This window comes from Centropristis striata, chromosome 13 (genome assembly GCF_030273125.1).
Source record: "Centropristis striata isolate RG_2023a ecotype Rhode Island chromosome 13, C.striata_1.0, whole genome shotgun sequence".
Lineage (NCBI taxonomy): Eukaryota > Metazoa > Chordata > Actinopteri > Perciformes > Serranidae > Centropristis > Centropristis striata.
The window spans coordinates 13,609,598-13,625,638 of record NC_081529.1 but is presented as its reverse complement, the minus strand read 5'-3'; the positions used below and the strand labels follow the sequence as shown (position 1 = coordinate 13,625,638).

The following is a 16,041-nucleotide window of genomic DNA, read 5'->3' as shown; positions in this document are numbered from 1 at the left end:
TCAACTTTAAGAGAGTAGCAACACAGAGAGAGAGGCGGGGGTGGGGGGTGGGTGGAAATCAGCTCAGTCTTTTTAAGTGGTTTGGATTCGTGTTATCATTTTTTGCTAAATGGGAGAAACGTGTCTGTGTGACAACCTGTTCGTTTTTAAGGCACAGGTTGGACAAGTGCACTGTGGTCTACTGCACCAGAGATCTACTTGATGTCAGTGGGCCTCCACCAACTTAAATTGCATAACCAATAAAAAACATGTGTGCCCCATGTGCAGGGTTTTTGACCAGTTTCAAGCAGGCGGCTAACAGTTGTTGGGTTGTAGTTGTTTTTTTACTTTTTGAACTCCTTTACAGCCATCTAACAGCAAAAGAGTCACCAGAATACTGTGGGTGGCAGGCCATTTACTCAAGCAATGTAAGTACAATTTTGAGGTACTTGTACTTTACTTGAGTATTTCCATTTTATATAACTTTATACTTCTCCTCGACTACATTTTTAGGCAAATATTGTACTTTTTCACTCCACTACATTTAGCTGACAGCATTACTTACTTTACAGGTTGAGATTTATCATAGAAACATTTTTTTTAAATTAAATCTTATAACAGTATATTAAGTAATTAAATGAGTCCCTGTCTTTACAAAATTAAAACTCTGCTGACATAAAAGCATCAATTGTAAAACAAATAATAAAAAACAAATCATGTTATAATATATTTTGAATATATAAAAACATTATATATAAAACATTTTATTTATTTTTTAAATCAAACTTCATAACAGTAGATTGAGTAGTTCAAATGAGCCATTCTGGTCCTATTCTGCATAATGAATACTTTTACTTTTGATACTTTAAGTACATTTTGATGCTGTTACTTTTGTACTTAAGTAAATTTTGAATGCAGGACTTTTACTTGTAGTGGAGTAATCTGACAGTGTTGTATTAGTACTTTTACATAAGTAAGGGATCTGAATACCTTTAACTTGCAGTGATAACATAACTTTGACAAGAGTTAAAGCAGATGAAAAGCTATGTTCACTGTGAAGCTTGGAATCTCTGCAAGTACATGTTATAATTAAAGGAAGAAAAAGTAGTAGCTAAGGCTGAAAAATTAAAAGCTTTGAAACTAACCCTAGGCTTTGGAAATGGTGAGCAGTAATGTGAAGAAAGTCAACCATTTGGTCAGGAAACAAAGGCTGCTTGTAGTGAGAATGTGCATGTATAGCAGTGTTATAGAACATTAGTGAGACAGAGGAGACTGGAGAGTGAATATAGATTTCAAAAGTGGGATAAATGAGACAGGCTGTGGGCTGGAGGAGGGACAAGTAGCAAGGGGGGAAAAAGGAAAAGGGGAGGAACACAGAGAGGGGCGGGCAACAACACACACATCTGGAAAAAATTGAGCAGGGTAAGAGAGAGGGAGAGAGCGAACGCTAGAGAGACAGTTCTGGTAACAAAAGGAAGCAAAAAGAAGACTAAAAACCTTCAACATGGAAATTTGCATGCATTTAACATAGATGACAAGTTAACTGGAGAAAGGGAGAAGACAATTTCTGCCTGTGAAGAACAATACAGAGGTTAAATAAACAATCCAGAGTAAGAGAAAAAAGGTTTTTAAAACACCTGGACTGATGCAAAGGATAGCTGTAAAGGAAAACTAAGTAAAGATCAAAACCAGGGGGTGAAGGAGCCAGGAAGTACGACAAAGGCTGACAAAGAAAAAAGAAGGAACTGAAACTCATCGTCAGGTAAAGTCTTTTTGAAATACAGTTGTGAATACACAGATCCTAAATCTGAACACCATAAACACTTATATTAAGTAGCATGTTCAAAACTCAACATGTGAATACATATTCTATCCTGACAGTCCCTTTACATGTTGATATTTAGTTCACATGTGTAAAAATGGAACTATATTTTCAGTGTGCAGAACATCTGTAGATCTCATTAGTGCGGTCAAAGGGCAGTAATAATAATAATCATCTGATCTGCACATGAAACATCACATTTCCCCCCAGAAGTTGTCCTCGTAAGACCTGTTTACATGATGCGTAAGGGTAATTAATGACTGTTTGAATTTTTCTGATTGGGCAGGTCAGAGTAGCTGGTAGAAACATGCACTGACATGAAAAGGACAAAAGACAAAGCTTTCCCCCCTTTTCTAAGTTTTATACAGGCAATACAATATTCATACAATAATTCTGCATGTTTTTTATAAGATCTGTTCCTGGAGCTCCCCCTGTGAGTCACAGGTTTGCTGTGGTCATGCATGGGAAATGCCTTCAGCAGTATAATTAGGTCTACTGAGGAGAGGAGGGAGCTTCCTTCCTGTCAGCAGTTTGACTTCCTGTGTGGGGTCAGTAGCCAGTGTGAGGACCACTTAGTCAGGGACAAATCACACTTCCACTGTAAAATTCTAAACTAAACACACGTTTATAAAGTGTTTCTTTTAAAAAGTGACTGAAGGGTAGTGTCTCAAATTAGCATCAGCAACTATGAAGTAATCATTGAAAATGACGCAAAACAGCTCTTCAAAAATGATACGTCTACATGTTTTTGAAGTCTACCTTAAAACAATAGTAACATGAACACACAGCTGTTTATATATAGTGGGTGTGAGGGAACCACTTCCTAAAAGATGATCCCAATGGGAGAAATGAGGCATTAAAAGTCCACCATCTTCATCCTGTGCAAAAAGGAGAGGAAACTGAAGCAGTCATTGTTGTGTCAAGGCCACAAAGTACAACATGTGACTAGTGGAACAAACTGTCTCACTGTGCCAGGGCACTGCAGGGGACACTGTTGCCAATTTAGAGACTTTTTCAGGCTATCAGGGCAAAGGCAGGAGTGTTACACATACTCATGTTGCAAAACTGAGATGCACTGACTCCTCCGAGTCCACTGGGCTCTGGTGAATAGTCTCAGTGTGGGTGAACTGGGCAGGAAGGAAGACACAGCTAGCAGTTGCGAGCGAACCCACGTCTGCCATTGGTAGCCTGATGGTGGCCCAGTTCCTGGTTCCCTCGCTCTCTTTTTTTGAAGGAGGGTCTTCGCAAGATCCAAAATGGTTTACTATAGCACTATAGCACTACTCTTCTGCCTTATGAACAGTAGAGGAAAAGTATTCAGATCCCTTACTCAAGTAAAAGTACTAATACCACACTGTGAAATTACTCCACGACAAGTAAAAGTCCTGCATTCAAAACTTACTGAAGTAAAAGTACAAAAGTATCAGCATCAAAATGTTCTTAATGTATCAAAAGTAAAAGTACTTGTTAAGGATTAATGTAAATGTTAACGTTATAAAACATGAGGAGCAGGTTAATACTGATTGGTGAGCTTGGCTGGATGATAGGGAGACAGCATGCACGTGTAAAATAGCTGGCACAACAGATCCTGGGTCAGCACTGCAAAAAACGCAGCTTTGGCGATCCCATGATCGCATTGTCTGAAATTTCGATTTCAATTGAAAAACTATAATCATTCAGCCCTAGAACAGATCCAAATTATGCACTGATGGCATAAATTACTTGCACATAAATTACATGCACACACACACTCACACACACACACACACACACACACACACACACACACACACACACACACACATTTTTTAATAATTTAATAATAATAATAATAATAATTTTTTAATTTACCCCTTCTGCCTCCCATCTATTGGAATAACTAGCATTACAGTATCTTATAGATTCTTACAGTCCTGTGTTTAACACTTATTGTATAAAGTACCAATAAAAAACATTGGAATCATTGGATCAGATTTTATGGCCTGGTAGTGGCCCATACCACCCCAGGCCACTACCTGGCCCCTGAAAGAACAGCAGGTGTTGCATTTGTCCAAACTGTTGCAGCTGTAGAAAGACACATTTGTGATTTGGGGCTGTGTAAATGAAAAATGGATTGACTTGAAAAGCTGTAGAATAACACATTTTACATGTCCTTGTAACTTGCTCTCCCCTTACACACCAACCAATAACAGACCACAACAAAGAGACTGTACATTCATTCCTCAGCTTGTTATTTAACCATAGTAACCCACGTAAAAGCACAGAAACACAGAAGCCAGTCTCAGTTAGTGATGACATTGTTTAAACATACTTCTATGCTCTTCTGTTTCCTTCTTTCCTTTACAGGATGTCGGTGTCTCGGAGGTGTTTGTGCTGTGTCAAATATTTAATGTTTGTCTTTAACCTCATCTTCTGGGTTAGTATTTGGTCAGTTGTCTTATTATTTTTTAATGTCCCACAAAAACATAAAATTCATAATTTCCCTGGGTCTCTTCTTTTTCCAAAGAAAAGAGCTGTGGAGAGTTAATTAAGCCCACTGCATGCTTCTGAACTGATTTAACGCTGTCACTCACAATTTGGGATTTTCCGCTAACTCTCTATTAGAAACATTTTTTTGGGCTCTACACTTGCCAGAAAAAATCTTGGCATTGTACAATTCTGCAAACCCCAGATAACGCTGAGTCTCTGTATTTTGTAAACATGGGACAATCGCTGTTTCAAATACACTTTGGTTAAGGATAGGCAATAGTGAAAATAACAGGATAAGCCAAAAAAGCATTTCTTCCGGACAAAACTTACAACAATCCATCTCTCAGTATAAAGTTCTGGGTCGGTTGGTTTGTCCTTTACTGAAGAGGATTGGAGCCTGGTAGGAGAAAAAATAATGAGAGGAGGATTTTTTTTTTCATGATGCAGTTTGAGAAAAAAGTCAAAATGACGCGGATAAAGTCAAGATGTTGAGAATAAAGTTGAAATATGATTTTGAGAAAGAAGTTGAAATGACGAGTATAAAGTAAACTTTTTGTTTTCGATAAAGTTGGAAACATTATCACAGATTTGTGTCAATAAGTCATCAGAGTAACATTGTTTTATATCAGAATAGTTAGGTAGGGACTGCAAGTTACAACCTGATTTTCATAAATGTCAAAAACAGAACAATAACCACAAAATTTAAGGGTGTGGTAGTTCTAAAATCCCCTGACACATAAATGAGCTATTCTTGGAGGTAGCTACCATAACTATTGCTTTGGGGAAAATTTGCTTTTTATGTAATTTATGTGACTTTTTTAGACATATATTGTATTGTATTATATATTATTTACATTTACATTTTACATTTTTCAACATTGTATTTCATTATTATTCTCGACATTTCGATTTTTTTCTCCTACCTAACCCTAATCCTCTTCAGTAGTCCTTCCACAGGACAAAAAACATTGATTACTGTGACCTATCTGTGGTTTGCACAATTGTACAAGGCTTAAAATTTTTGCTGATGTCTCAGTTGTTTTTGGACATTGCATTATGATGCTAATATTGACACTGACTTGATATTATGTTTCCTAAAAAGCTTGGAGGATGCGGCTTGTTTGGCATTGGAGTCTGGCTGTCCTTCACGCAGGCAGAGTTCTCCTCTCTCCCCCTCTCCTTTCCGTCCCTGTCAGCCGCCAATCTGCTGCTAGTTGCCGGTGGCATCACCATGGTCACTGGCTTCCTTGGTTGTCTCGGAGCCCTTAAAGAGCAGCGCTGCCTTTTGTTTATGGTGAGAAGTCAGTTACAGATATTTTTTGTCTTTGTTCATGCATGTAGCTTGTATACCATATAGCCGATTATAATGTCAGCCTTCAAATGCTTTTCTCTGTTCTACAGTTCTTTGTGATCCTTTTGCTCCTGGTCCTGACAGAGGTGACTCTAACGTTGGTTATACACATCTTCCATGACAAGGTGAGCTTGTATGTAATAATATACACTATAATTAGACAGTCAAACAGGCAACAGTTTGTAACAGCTCACAGCAAGAGGGCTCTAGCTGGCCTGGGCTCTCTGTGTGGAGAGTGCACATGTCTTACCCTTGTTAAACTGGGTTTTTCTGGGTTCTCTGACTGACACAGTCCAAAGACATGCAGGTTAGGCTGCTGGTTGACTCTAAATTTCCAACAAAAAGGTGTGAATGGTTTTCTGCCACCTGGGATCAGCCATGGCCCCCCGTAGGCGTGTTTCCACTGAGTACTTTTTGAGTACTTTTTGGAAAGCGGCTGAGTGTTTTGGCTCCACCCACTAGTTAGTTTCCCTAGGCCTCTGTTCCCATACAGGTACTTTTGTGGCGGCTAACCATCGATGTTTGTTTCTGACGTTAATAGTTCTGCGACAGCGTTGTGTCAATTTTGTCAGTGACGTGACGCTGACAACAGGCCTACACGGCAAGTGCAAACAGTCAAACTTTCTTTTTCCTTTGTCCATCATCTTCTCTTCTTTGGTTTCTTGTTCTCGATTCTTTCGTCTCAGTCTTCTCTACTTATTTCTTTAAAAAATGGTGCTGTTATGTTGTGGTTGTGTCAAGTTCACATCCCGCCTCAACATTATCCAATCAGTGTCGACTAGTTAGTACCAGCTCAGAAAAGTACCTAGGCAGGTACTTTTAGAGCCGCTACCTGAGCCGCTAACCGGTGAAGTTGGGCAGATCTTGGGCGGATCCTCTCTCCCAAGCCACACCCTTAGAGGCTCACTAGAGGGAAAAGTACCCAATGGAAATGCACCTCATGACAGATAAGCGGTTACAGACAGTTGGTGGAGCATAAGCAATGAATTGTGTTGGATCATCAATTTTTGATAATAACTTAAGACAATTTAAGACATTAATGATGCAAAATCAACTGTATTATAGCACTGTAAATAAAATATTTTGAAAACTGTATATTTGACAAAATAAGCAATCTTAATCAACAAATCATCTTTGGTTTGGGGAAATGGTGTATGAACTTTTTTTATTATCTTATATTTTACAGAGGAAAACAATAAATTGAATAATAACGAAATCATTGATAGATTAACTGAAATAAGGCCTCAGCACCAGTCTATTTAGTTTGTATGTTAATATGCATGATCATTTGAATGAATAATTGTGTGTGTGTGTGTGTGTGTGTGTGTGCGCCTGCGTGCGTGCATGCATGCATGCATGTGTGTGTTTCTTTCTTTCTCTTTTTGTTAGCTGGATTCCAAAGCACAGGGTGAATTAAAGGATGGCATGAAGATTTATCAATCAGAACCTGGACTGAAAAAATCCTGGGACAATGTCCAGAAAATGGTGAGCACTGTTAGCAAACAACACAAGAATTATTTTATATTAATCCTCATCTCATTTAATTTACCTGCTGAATTGTTTGGCCACTTTGGGATAGTAAAAAAATCCCTTATCAATAATATTGTATACAGGTGCATCTCAATAAATTAGAATATCATAGAAACGTTTATTTATGTCAGTAATTAAATTAAAAAAGTGTAAATAACACATTATATAGATCCATTACACACATAATGAATCATTTCATGTCTTAATTTATTTGATTTCTTCTAATTATAATGATTATGGCTTACATTCAATGAAGACCAAAAATTCAGCATCTCAAAAAAATATTAATATATATTACAAAAGACCAATTTTTAAAAGTATATTTAATATGGAAATGTGGGCCTCTTAAAAGTATGTCCATTTATATGCACTTAATACTTGGTTGGGGCTATTTGACTTGACCTACTGGAAATTGACTTTTCTATCATATTCTAATGTATTGAGATGCACCTGTATATGAGGCATGTGGTTGGTATCACTCTGATCTTCGTATCTTACTGACTCTTCTTGCAGTTCAAATGTTGTGGAGTAACTAATAAAACAGACTGGTATGATGTACTGAACGGGACGCTGCCTTCATCCTGCTGCTCTGTCGGGATGGACCAGTGTGTGGACGGATGGAGTGAGGTTGGTTTGTTGCTCGGCTATAAGTGGAACTTTTGGTATAAAAAGAGTCTAGAGGGGTAAAACTTCAACGAACAAGTTATTTCTATTTTCTAAGATTCTCTCAAATGAAAAATCTGAATTTGTTCCAGATGCATGAATGTGACTTAATGTCTAGTGTGTCAGAAAAAAATATGCCACAGATATTTGTGGCAGTCACTCACCACACACTGCATGCAGTATATGTAGCAAAGTTGCTCCAGCTCCGTTGGAGATTGATATTACTGTAATGACGGTTTCACTTATATTAATATATTTAGTTCTTCTTACTGGTTGGGATGTAGTGTTCACTGTGGGACATCGTCAAGAATGCACAAGTAAATTCTTCAAAGGATATTTATTCTTCCAGACAGTGAGGGAGTGTGAATGTGTGTGTGTGTGTGTGTGTGTGTGTGTTTTAATTAATACCAAACAAAATTATCCTCCTCCCATGCTTTACAGTAAACTCTGATTAACAACAAGGCATTTTAAAGCCAAAGCACATTGTCAAATGTTCACTGAATCACCCGCCTCGTTAAAGCCAACATAATGTTACTTCGAAAGTGTTATTACACTCTTATGTGAGTAAATAACCTTCAAACCATGCCAAATATACAATTACGGTGATAAATGCAAGGTATAGTTGACATGTGGCTAGTGTAGTTATGGTATACAACTTAGTTCACAATAAATCTATGAAACTCACAAATACGCGTTAATAACCAAAAATATGCTTTCCTCAGAACAGGAGGTAGGGCTCTGATTGGCCGATTCTAGCAGCCAGTATTTAAAGTGTGCACGCTACTAAATAAATCTTAAAATGTAGAAACAGAGAATAACCCCAACTGCTTTTCACAATAATTATTTACAACTAGAAAATTTCCTCAGGGGAAATTCTGAAAGTGCCACGGGGGCTACTGCCGGTGTGTGTCCACTATGATGAGATGGCGAATGTTCCGGGACAGAGGTGGACAGACTGGAATTTCTGGCCTCAAACAGAAAGCATTTTTGTCAAGGAAACAAATTGAGAAAAAAGTCTAGAAATATCTAGAAAAGCTTTAGAAAAATTTAGAGAAGGATCTAGAACAACCTAGAAGGTAGATTTCTCTAGATCCTTTTAATTTTTCGAAATCTTTTCTAGATTTTTCTTAATCCTTCTCTAGAGTTTTCGAAAGCATTTCTAGATATTTCTAGATCTTTTTATGGATTTTCTAGTTATTTGTTTTCTAGATCATATTCTAGATTTAATAAAAAATCTTTTTCTGGATTTTTTCCCCTAGTTTTTACAAGAGCATTTCTAGATCATTTTCTAGATTTTTCTAGATCCTTTTAATTTTTTGAAATCTTTCTAGATATTTCTAGATTATTTTGTAGATTTTTCTTGATCTTTCTCTAGATTTTTCTAAAACATTTCTAGATTCTAGAAAAAAAAAAGAAAATCAAGAAAAAGATCTAGAAATATCTAGAAATGCTTTCAAAAATCTAGAGAAGGATCAAGAAAAATCTAGAAAATAATCAAGAAAAATCTAGAAAAGCTCTAGGAAAAACTAGGAAACAAATTGAAAAAAAGGCTAAAAATATCTAGAAAAGCTTTAGAAAAATTTAGAGAAGGATCTAGAAAACTCTAGAAAGTGATATTTGAAAAAAAAACTAGAGATCTAGAGCTTTTCTAGATTTTTCTTGATTATTTTCTAGATTTTTATTAATCCTCTAGATTTTTCAAAAGCATTTCTAGATATTTCTAGATCTTTTTCTGGATTTTCTAGATATTTGATATAGATCATATTCTAGATTTTTAAAAATCTTTTTCTGGATTTTTTTCTAGTTTTTACAAGAGCATTTTTAGATCATTTTCTAGATTATTCTAGATCCTTTTAATTTTTGGAAATCTTTTCTAGATGTTTCTAGAGTTTTCTTGATCCTTCTCTAGATTTTTCTAAAGCATTTCTAGATTTTAGAAAAATAATCTAGAAAATCTAGAAATATCTAGAAATACTTTAGAAAAATCTAGAGAAGGATAAAAAAAAATCTAAAAAATAATCAATCTAGAATCTAGAAAAGCTCTCAGAAGAACTAGGAAAAAAAATCTAGAACAAAGTCTATGAATATCATATTGTTTTTAGAAAAATTAAAAGGATCTAGCAAAATCTAGAAGATGACCTAGAAAAAATCTAGAAAATCCAGGAAAAGATCTAGAAATATCTAGAATAAAAAATATATAGAAGGATATTAGATAATTTTTACTTGTTTTGGAATGTCTTGACAAGCCAAATTTTATTGTTCCATTGGCAGATAATTTTGCTATTTTAAGCAAAATACATATATTTTTTAATTAATTTAAACAAAACACAACATAAATCACCAATTGACAAACACAGTAAAAAAAAAAAGAAAAGAAAAATAACAACAACAATAAAATCACAAAAACAACCTAAATAAGTAAATAAATACATAAATAAAACAATAATAAATAAGAACTTTAACACATTAAATAACATTAAAACTAAACTAGTCACAAACAAACATCAAACATGACTAGAAAATTTCCTCTGGGGAAATTCTGAAGGGCCAGGGGGGCTACTGCTGGTGTGTGTACACTATGATGAGATTCTTCAGAGATTTCAAACTATGCCCTTTAACCTCAAAATGTGTGTGTGTGTTTGTTTGTGTGTGTGTTTGTGTGTGTGTGTGTGTGTGTGTGTGTGTGTATAGCGAAAATCGCATAAAGTTACCTGTGTGTGTTTGAAGCATATGTATGCATGTGTGAGGAGTGTCCGCGCTTACACGCATATGTGTGTGTGTGTATCTGTAACTGTAATCACATCAAAGATCAAAGGCAATCACATCAAAGCAATCAGCAGAATTAACTGATACCACCTGTTCCGGCTCAGTGACAGCAGAGGTAGACAGACTGGAATTTACAGCTATTGCTGTATGGGACCAGTGCTCGGTGCGATTGCCCCGAGGCCCTAATTAACCCTTAAGCCCTCCTCATATTTACTACCTTCTGGTGACCTTTGTGGCAAAAATGTCCACACACACAAAAACTGCTATTAAATCACCATACATCAATATTTTTTCTGCTTTTTTTTCTTCCATAAATCTCTTAAACAACTTCAGACTTGTTCAAAACCACCAGTCAATCATATTCAGATTTTTAACTCTTTTTATGCCAGTTTATATATTTGAATTATTCCGTAATTTCTTACAAAAAGAAACACACAAAAATGTATTACTTTCCATAAAATAAATAGCAGGAGGATGGGGCTTGGGTGGCGATTAGATTAGATTGTCAAAGACTAGCAACAAAATTGATTTAATTGCATTCGGTTTTTTATATGTATTCTCAGATACTCCCTCTGGTGTCCATGCACACAAAAACTGCTATTAAATCACCATGCATCAATATTTTTTTCTGCTTCCCCTCCCCCCCATAAATCTTTTTAAACAAGGTCCAAGTCTCTGCAAGTTGATTCTCATACAAAACTGAAGTGTATTTAGTTAAAAAAGAAAGAAAGAGAAAAATGTTAACCATGTAATTTGTGGTTAATGTATTGAATATGCAGAAGCCCTGCCATGGCTATTAAGTCAGAGCACTATAATAGGGAAATAAAACAAGGGAACATTTTGGAAAATGGTGTTGAAAAGTTAAGGTACAGTTCTTTACACACAGCTGTTAAAAATCGAGTAGAATGAAGCATTCCTAACATTCTTCATTCGTGTAAGAATCAAATACCCTCACCCATCTGGAAGACATTCAGATTCAGTCTGAGAGAATGAGGCTGTTTAAAAAACATCTTGTATGCAGCATTTAGGCCAAACGCCTCAGTAACTGTTTTAGCTCTAACTGTCAACCATAGTTTTAAAACACACACACACACACACACACAAAGGCATGCACGCACGCACGCACGCACGCACGCACGCACGCACACACACACACACACACACACACACATGATATTATGGTTTTCCCTCTGATGTCCTCTGGCTGTTGCTCCTGCCTCTACTCTCTACCTCAAAAGTGTACTTAAGTACAGTAATATAATAAATGTCTTTAGTTACTTTCCAAAAGCAAGGAAACATAAAGCACAAAAAGTGACCTTTCCACAACAACTTCATCACTTTGTATGAGGATGCGTTATTTTTGTAAACGCATCTGTGGGTTGTATATGAGGGTAGGAACTTGTGACATTTGAGGTTGTTGGTTTTGGATTCTACGTTCCTTGATCTCAGCAATTCACTTTATTTAAACTGAAATGTAATCCTGAAGAAATATGACAAAGTTGCAATACTAAACTGCAATATTTATCTATTATTCTATTATTATCTATTCTTCTTCTTCTCCATGTGAGTTTCCTCCCTCCCTCACACTCACACTGTCTCTGTTTGTCCTCTGCAGCCATGTTATCAGAAGGCCAGACAGTGGCTGCTAGATAACATCCCCTCAGTGCTGGTGTTTGGAGTGTGTATTGGTGTTGTGCAGGTAATTACATTTGACATTTATTTATTGTTTATTTATAATCAGTGACTGCTTCTACATTTCTTGGACTCATAAAGCCTCAAACCCAGCAGATTATGAAGAAACACATTGTAAAAGGAATATTTAGGACACTCAAAATGTAGTAGAGTAGAAGTGTAAAGTTACATAAATTGGAAATACTTAAGTAAAGTACAAGTACCTCAAAATTCTACTTTAATACAGTACTTGAGTAAATGTGACCAGCCGACGTACAGGCAAGTGCAAGGCACCTCCACCTTCCAGTAGGCCCGATTGAGACGGTCGACAGGTTGCTATAGCAATGTTTATTGCTAGGCACCGCTTTAGTAAGAAATTCAGGAGGACATGTTGCTGAATAAGGAGTGAGTCCAACTGCACAAGGTGGAGGAGTGGATGTCTCCCTATACCAAGATCTACATTATACACAGGCAGTGGTGGAAGAAGCATTCAGATCCCTTACTTAAGTAAAAGTACTAATACCACACTGTGAAATGACTCCACTAAAGTTAATTTTGGATGAGGAAATGCTTCACTTTTATTATAGTTATGTTTTTAAAGTTGCTGTTAACAATAAAGTCTGAAGTCTAAATTCCAGATTTTATCATTTTAAATATCTGTCTCATCATGATTTTATTCTCCTGTCAGATCTTGGCCCTGGTGTTCTCCATGCTGATGTATTGTCAGATTCTGTATGCTGAGAAGAACTTGGACTGACTCCAGGCCAGCTGATCACAAGCCCCCTGATGGGAAGTCTTCTCACAAACTCCTCTGGGATCTCACTAAACCTGCCCAACCTGACCCCAATTTTTTAAAACCTTCAATCCAGATTGTGGTGCTCGGACCTTAAACGGGGTGCCTTTCCAATGTCCACATGACTTTGGGTTCCAAATTCGGCTCCAGGTTCCCCATAAAACACTAAAAAACACACAAATAAACAACCAATTAGAACTATCAGTGGGTGCAATGACACTAGCAGATTGGACAAAGGTAGTAAACTCTTGTAAGTGTTGCTCCTGGAGAGTAAGCTGAGGAGAGTCCAAGAAAAAATTACACACGTTTGTATTTTAGAATACTTTGTATCGAGAGATTTTAGTATTTTCTTTACATGTAAGAAATAATAGTGTGAAATGTTTTATAAATTCATATTTCTGTGTCACCAAATGACAACAGATGCATTGTATTAATCACTTTACTCACTGATTGATTCTTTACTTTATAACCTGCTGGCTCTGTTTGTTAATTATTTCAAGCCTTGTATATTGTTCCTATACTATATGAGCATGTGGAACATACAGTGGGATTACAGCTGTTTTTAATCTATCTTTTGTAATCATCACAGCTCTATTTTTTTCAAATGTTGTGATGCCAATTCTCTGTCTATCTCTATTGTCCTTATTTACCATGGGTTTATCCAAATGTGTCTTTTTATTGGAGCATATGCTGTATAATTTTGTGTTATAACAAAAACAGTAAGATTATATGCTATTAGTACATTATTACTGAGACTGTTTAAATCTTCTGGTAACATCCAGTGGTGGAAGAAGTATTCAGATCCTTTACTTTAGTAAAAGTACTAATACCACACTGTTAAATTACTCCACTACAAGTAAAAGTCCTGCATTCAAAACTTACTGAAGTAAAAGTACAAAAGTATCAGCATCAAAATGTACCTGTAGTATAAAAAGTAAAAGTCCTAATCAAGCAGAATGAACCCACTCAGATTGTTTTATATATTGTAAATATATTATTAGATTATTTGTATGTATGCATTTATGCAAGCAGCATTTAAATTTTGTAAAGATAAGACATATTATAACTACTTAATATACTGTTATGAGGTTTAATTTAAAAAATGTCTAATCACTTTAAATTAATCATGTTTTCATGTTAAATCTCAACCTGTAAAGTAACTAGATCTGTCAGCTAAATATAGTGGAGTACAAAATACAATATTTGCCTCAAAATGTAGTGAAGTAGAAGTATGAAGTTACATATCGTCATCCTGTTAAAATAATCGCCTAACTCATTTTTTCAAGTTTTGCAGGAAACACAAAAAACTTCACCAAAAGTGTAACATATGACATTTACTGACCATTTCACTCAAAAAGGATATAACAAACGATGGCTATTGGTATATTAACAACACTGTGTGTAAATGATGTAACTTAAGAGAAATACATTACTTAGGCAATTTTTTGAACATGCCTTTGTGACTTAAGCAAGATATGGTAACACTTTATTTTGAAGGTGCCTACATAAGAGTCACACAAGCCTGTCAGAAACATGACATGACAAGAATCATGAGTATTAATGTTACTTCAAAGTTTCATTAATGTTCACGACACATCCCATGTCATGTTTATGACACGCTCATGTCACTCTTATGTAGACACCTTAGAGTAAATTGTTACCAACATTAGTGTCAACAATAAAACACTGAAAAACTAAACTGATAACTAAACAATCTCCCTCTAGCTCTTCTTTGCTGGGTTCTTATCAGACTAAAAAAACCCTCATAATAAGACTAAACAACATTGCAATATTCATAGCCTAGCCTTTATTAATAAGAAGTCAATATATATTATAGCTAAAAATGTCATCACTTACTGTTTGGGGGCATGCTCTGTAGCATGGAAATGAGTTGTGCCAAGGTAGGCTCCATCTTGGAAAACTAATAAAATTGCCTAAGTCACATTTTATTTTGACTTAGGCATAATAAATCCGCCTAAGATACACACTTGACATAGGCCATTATCTGAAAGGGGTAAAATCACATGATCTGATCAACTGAGGATGTAGGCGATTTTACCATAGGTGGCCGGCGTCATGAGGAGACGATTTAGGCAAAAAAACAAAACAATTTTGACAAAAAGTTACTTAGGCGATTATTTCAACAGTGTGACGATATGTGGAAATACTCAAGAAAAGTACAAGTACCTCAAAATTGTACTTAAGTACAGTACTTGAGTAAATGTACTTAGTTACTTTCCACCATTGGTAATGTCCCTCTTAATTCTGACAACTCAGTGTGTCTTAACTAGTGAAACCAAAGGAAGTTTTCACAGTTAGAGGAAAAAAGTTTGCCTGAAGGTAGTATTGAATTGGTAAAGTTAAACTGCTATGTGCAACATAAGTAACAGCATACACTCAGTTAGTTAAGGGGATATAATTACCACTATGTCTTACTAACAGGTCACAGCACATGTTGAAACAGCAGGCCTCACCTGAACCCTGGTGGGCTCCACTTGCTCCTCTCTTAATCTATGTCTCTATCTCTGAAGTGTCTTATAATAATCAGAGCCCATCTACCAAAATTAGCTTCTCTATTCATTTCAGGTGATCAATAGAGCATGCAGTTATTGCAGGATTATTATGCATCTTTTTTTAACTTTAACAAACTGTAGGAAATGTTCACAACATCCAAAAGTAATTTCAAGATGCTTATAAAAAAAAAGAACTTTAAAAGTTCTTTGAAATCACCAATCATACATGTTTCGACTTTAAGGGTATTATATGTGTAAATAAAAAGAAATATCTGTCTGTAAATGCTCTGTGTACAGTATCATGCTTGCAGGGTTGGGGAGTAATGGAATATAAGTAGCTGATTTATATACATAAAGTGTTTTCTGTCACCAATACAGTGCAACTTTAAGTAAGTAAGTAAAGTTTATTTATAGAGCACTTTTCATAGATAAAATCACAAAGTGCTTTACAACAGGGATAAAATGCAGTACAATATAGAGTTGA

The 16,041-nt window shown here is 35.9% G+C and overlaps 1 protein-coding gene across 1 annotated transcript; it reads left to right on the top strand.

The window, feature by feature from the left end:
* The first annotated feature begins 1,419 nt into the window (after window positions 1-1,419).
* Window positions 1,420-15,840, top strand: tspan4b (tetraspanin 4b). Its single transcript, XM_059348688.1, has 8 exons — window positions 1,420-1,741; window positions 4,148-4,217; window positions 5,373-5,564; window positions 5,672-5,746; window positions 7,011-7,106; window positions 7,665-7,778; window positions 12,196-12,279; window positions 12,940-15,840. Exons 2-8 carry the CDS (start codon window positions 4,149-4,151, stop codon window positions 13,006-13,008), a joined length of 699 nt encoding a protein of 232 aa, XP_059204671.1. The 5' UTR covers window positions 1,420-1,741; window position 4,148; the 3' UTR covers window positions 13,009-15,840.
* The last annotated feature ends 201 nt before the right edge of the window (window positions 15,841-16,041 follow it).

Bases quoted from the DNA above. Each gene is read 5' to 3' on its own strand.
- tspan4b (XM_059348688.1), top strand. From the start codon at position 4,149: ATGTCGGTGTCTCGGAGGTGTTTGTGCTGTGTCAAATATTTAATGTTT. The intron at 5,565-5,671 runs GTGAGAAGTCAG...TCTGTTCTACAG, and splicing joins AGCGCTGCCTTTTGTTTATG to TTCTTTGTGATCCTTTTGCT. The intron at 7,107-7,664 runs GTGAGCACTGTT...CTCTTCTTGCAG, and splicing joins GGGACAATGTCCAGAAAATG to TTCAAATGTTGTGGAGTAAC.